The sequence below is a fragment of the Lycium barbarum genome, chromosome 9, assembly GCF_019175385.1.
Source record: "Lycium barbarum isolate Lr01 chromosome 9, ASM1917538v2, whole genome shotgun sequence".
NCBI classification, from domain to species: domain Eukaryota; kingdom Viridiplantae; phylum Streptophyta; class Magnoliopsida; order Solanales; family Solanaceae; genus Lycium; species Lycium barbarum.
This window is the reverse complement of record NC_083345.1, coordinates 107,812,775-107,817,182: the sequence shown is the minus strand read 5'-3', so window position 1 is coordinate 107,817,182 and position 4,408 is coordinate 107,812,775. Positions and strand designations below refer to the sequence as shown.

Sequence of the window (4,408 nt, the reverse complement as noted above, 5' to 3'; positions counted from 1 at the left end):
CCGCGATGAAGTCGGGTCGCATCCGCGAGTCGCAGGTCATCCGCGAGTCGCGGATGGTGTCGCAGATGGTGCCAGAAGGTGATATTTTTGCCCGTAACAGTCTGTCGTAGAACGGCCATAACTTTTGATCCCGATATGATGTGAGGGCTCACGACCTATGGTTGGAAATATCTTTCAATTATCTACAACGTTCATACTCTGGTGTTTTTCCCAAATTCTGACTTAAAAATGGAGTTTTGACCCCTACAAACCAGATCCTCCGAAAGTGTTAACTCGCCCTTTTTGGATGGCTTATGCCCATATTTGGCTTATGGGTCCTTCTTGAAACTTACTTGGCACTTCATTACCAACATAAGGGGAATTATAATTCTTCTCCTAAATATCATTAAGACATCACTAATTCGATACTCGAAATTGTCCTTCGCCAGTCGATCCACTGTGCGCGAACGAAAATTTTCCGGGGTGTAATAGGTGACTGCCCGGCCAAATAGGCGCGGTGTTATATCATCATCATGCATGCTCATCATACTATGCTTATCGTAACATACTTATCATAGTACATGCATAAGGCTTATGAACAACTTTACTTTACCGGGGTGACGTAAGGTCGTGATCCCCCGATTTCATTATGGAGCAATTATTGACACCCTGCCTCGCCTTGAAGGAAATAGCATATAATGTGAGTGTAAGCAATAAATAACATCATTAACATTATAGGGTCATCATATCATATCTCTTATCTTATATAGCTATCCATAGACATACGCTTTTAGCTTTCCGAAATGGGAACTCATGAAGAGGAAGAAAAATCATGCTATGAGATTCATGCCATTAGAAAGAAAGGGATAGCCTCACATACCTTTGAAGTTTAACTAAGCTATCGCTTGCTTGTTCTCCTTCGATACCACTTTCTACCTTCAAGAGGGAATTAGCACTATCGTTAGTTATTCGACTATAAGAACGCGTTACTAATTCTAGGGAAAAATGGACAGCACTTCCTTTGTTTATACTACTTTCCCATATTCTATATCAACTCCCACACGCTCACAACAACGTTCACAGTATTGCATTCAACAATCGTCATTTTTATACATTGACCACAATCCACCATTTCTCTTCAATTTCTACACATTTATGGTGATACCTTACTATCGCGTTTCCTCATATGTGATACTTATTTCATGGTCTAAATGTCATTTATAACATATTCATAATCACAACACTCCAACATTCATAATTCAACCCAACTACCATCCAACCATGACACTATTCACTCATTAATGACCCATTTCCTATGTCTTTCTGCAATTCAAGTATCTTAACCTTCCAATACCTTAAAAAACATGGTTTAGTCATGAAACTTACCTTAGATGATGGTTGAGCAAGCCTTGAATGGAATTACTCCTTTAGCACCAAAACCCTACTTCACTTCTTTTGGGTTTTCTTGAGAAAGATGAACTTTAGTGTGATTCTTACACTTGATTTCGTGGGTTTCATGTAGTTGATCACTAATTTCCTTTGAACTCTTGTAGTTGAAGAGTAGGGAGTATTCTAGAGGTTTCTAGAGAGAAATATCGTGAAGATGAAATGAATTTAATGAGCTTGGGTTTCCTTTTAATGACTTAAAATCTAATCCGGAATGAACAGTAGTCGAAGTGCACAGTGGTCGTAAACCCAGTTTAAGGTCCATATTCCAGTTTACGGGGCGTATATCGTGGTCGTATTTAAGCATATAAAAACCAAAAAGGTATGCTGAGAACCATGGTGATTTACGATCGCGGTTTACGAGCCGTATTTCAATTTACGGTCCGTATTCCAAGTCGTATTTAACCATTTGAACATTTGATAGAAAGTTGAAGTTTTGCGAGTTGAAATACGACATGGTGGTTTACGGGCCGTATACCACTTTACGGTCCGTATTTCACTTTACGGTCGACTGGGCCAAAGTGCAAATCTGCGACTTTCAAGTATTCAAAACCTATAATTAGTCATTGTGGAGCATAACCTATCTCTTGTTCCCATTGCCTTTGAAATCTTACTTAAGGTCGTCAAGCGTTGTTCCCTTCTCATTAAAACATCATATACCCGTATTCTTCGTTAGTCTATTTGTGGTACGTTCACGGGAAAATTTTCGAGGTGTAACACTTATGTAGTCTTGTATCACATTCTCAAATTTTTATAATTTTTAGCACTTGAATAGCCGTTGGGAGTCTTCATTCCAACAACATATTCAAGATATACACAAATATACCATTAACATATACAAGATATACACAAATATACCACTTAAATATTTTATTTAAAAAAAAAATTAATTCGAAGTGGGTCGGGCCCCCGGTGGGCTAGAACCCGGGCTGTTGGGGGCCGGGCTACTGGGCTAAATGGCATGTCCGGCTCAGCCCCCTAATTTTTTCCACTAGCCCAGCCCACCACCCTCTTACCAGGTTAGGGGGCCGGGCCGGTTATGGGCCGGGTTAGGTGGGCTGGTCCCGGGCAGACCCGGCCCAATTGACAGGCTTACGTTAGGGGTGTAAAACACAATGGACCGTTCAGTAAAGTGACAAGATAATATAGTTGAAGCACATGAACGAGACGATTATGTGAAAGTAAATAATCAAGTGGAAATGTCCTACAATGTAAAAGCTTAACAAGACGAAGTGAGAAGTTCAAATTCGTATACAAGTTTATTCATTAAAATCGTCAGAATAGGTAAATAAGCATTTAGTTAAAAAAAAAAAAAAAAGTTTGAGAATCAGATATATTTATGGAGTACTTCTCTTAATGCTAATTAAAATCAAGAATATATGTGCGTTTAAGTAGAACGATTGCTGAAAAACTTATTTGCATACATATGGAAGAAAATTAAACTCATTGGCCTATCTTTTCAATTTCAATATCAATTTTCGCTGCTCTGCAAATTCTTGTTTGAACCTTAAAACGCTTTGTTGTTACTACTATTATGGAGTATTTGTACCTCTGAAATGATCTCCTTTTCCCCCCTTTTAACTTGTACAATTATAATCTATGAAACGCACGTAAAATGTAATAGAGAACTACACCATTAAAAACAATTCACAGATAATAATCTTCACTGATATATAATAGCTTTACAGGGCCATAAAAAATGCGAGACTTCACTTTCCGGGGACAAAGTTTGTGGCATAGGACCATGCATTATTGTTAACTGGGTCAGCAAGATGGTCTGCAAGATTCTCCAATGGTCCCTTCCCGGTGACGATAGCTTGAACGAAGAATCCAAACATGGAGAACATAGCAAGTCTACCATTCTTTATCTCCTTCACTTTGAGTTCAGCAAAAGCCTCTGGGTCATCAGCAAGGCCCAATGGGTCGAAGCTACCACCAGGGTAAAGTGGATCAACAACCTCACCGAGAGGCCCACCAGCAACCCGATAACCTTCAACAGCTCCCATCAACACAACTTGGCAAGCCCAGATAGCCAAGATGCTTTGTGCATGGACCAAACTTGGGTTTCCCAAGTAGTCAAGTCCACCCTCACTGAAAATCTGAGATCCTGCCTTGAACCATACAGCCTCACCGAACTTGACACCGTTACGAGCCAAGAGCTCAGGGAAGACACAACCAAGAGCTCCAAGCATGGCCCATCTGCAGTGGATTACCTCCAACTCACGGTTCTTGGCAAATGTTTCTGGATCAGCTGAAAGTCCAGCAGTGTCCCATCCATAGTCACCAGGAAATTCACCAGTCAAGTAGCTTGGGGATTCACCAGATAATGGGCCCAAGTACTTGACACGGTCCGGACCATACCATGGGCTGCTAGAAGATACAGACTTGGCCTTGGTAGCAGCCTTCCTCATGGTGACTTTTCCATTTCCGGTGATTTCAGAGGAAAATGGTGAAAGTTTTACTGCCTTTCCGGCAAAAGAAGAGGAAGAGAGAGCCATTGTTGCAGCTGCCATTGTTGAAATAAAATGAAATACTCTTGAATGTTGCTACTGAATGAAATATTTAATTTGTGGCTTGAGTTTCATGGTCTTGCATCAACTGCATGTATATAAATGTCTCGGAAGGACCAAGGTCCTCATCCTGGAATATCATTATCTGTTTTCTAATTGGTGGATCACAATTTGCGTTGTGTTTTTCATGTCCATTTGGCAAAGTTCTGAACCGTTAAGCATGAGTAGATTTTTTTAGATACATTATTATATTTTAAAATCCAACCCAATGTAGATTTTCTCTCTTAAAGCCAACCCCAAGTTGCCATGTGTGATCGTGGATTTTTTGCAATATCCACTTGACCAGATCATAAGAGCAATTCATGGCCATGCAATATCATCCATAGATATTTTCTACCAAAAAATATACATACGTTTTACCTCAAATATTTAATGATCTTTATGACATTGTTTTTGGTCAAGATATCAAAATT

At 39.8% G+C, this 4,408-nt stretch overlaps 1 protein-coding gene across 1 annotated transcript; it reads right to left on the bottom strand.

The window, feature by feature from the left end:
• Nucleotides 1–3,071: 3,071 nt before the first annotated feature.
• LOC132609314 (chlorophyll a-b binding protein 50, chloroplastic-like) lies at nt 3,072–4,018 on the bottom strand. Its single transcript, XM_060323228.1, has one exon. The coding sequence runs from the start codon at nt 3,936–3,938 to the stop codon at nt 3,135–3,137; it is 804 nt and encodes a 267-aa protein (XP_060179211.1). The 5' UTR covers nt 3,939–4,018; the 3' UTR covers nt 3,072–3,134.
• Between the last annotated feature and the right edge of the window lie 390 nt (nt 4,019–4,408).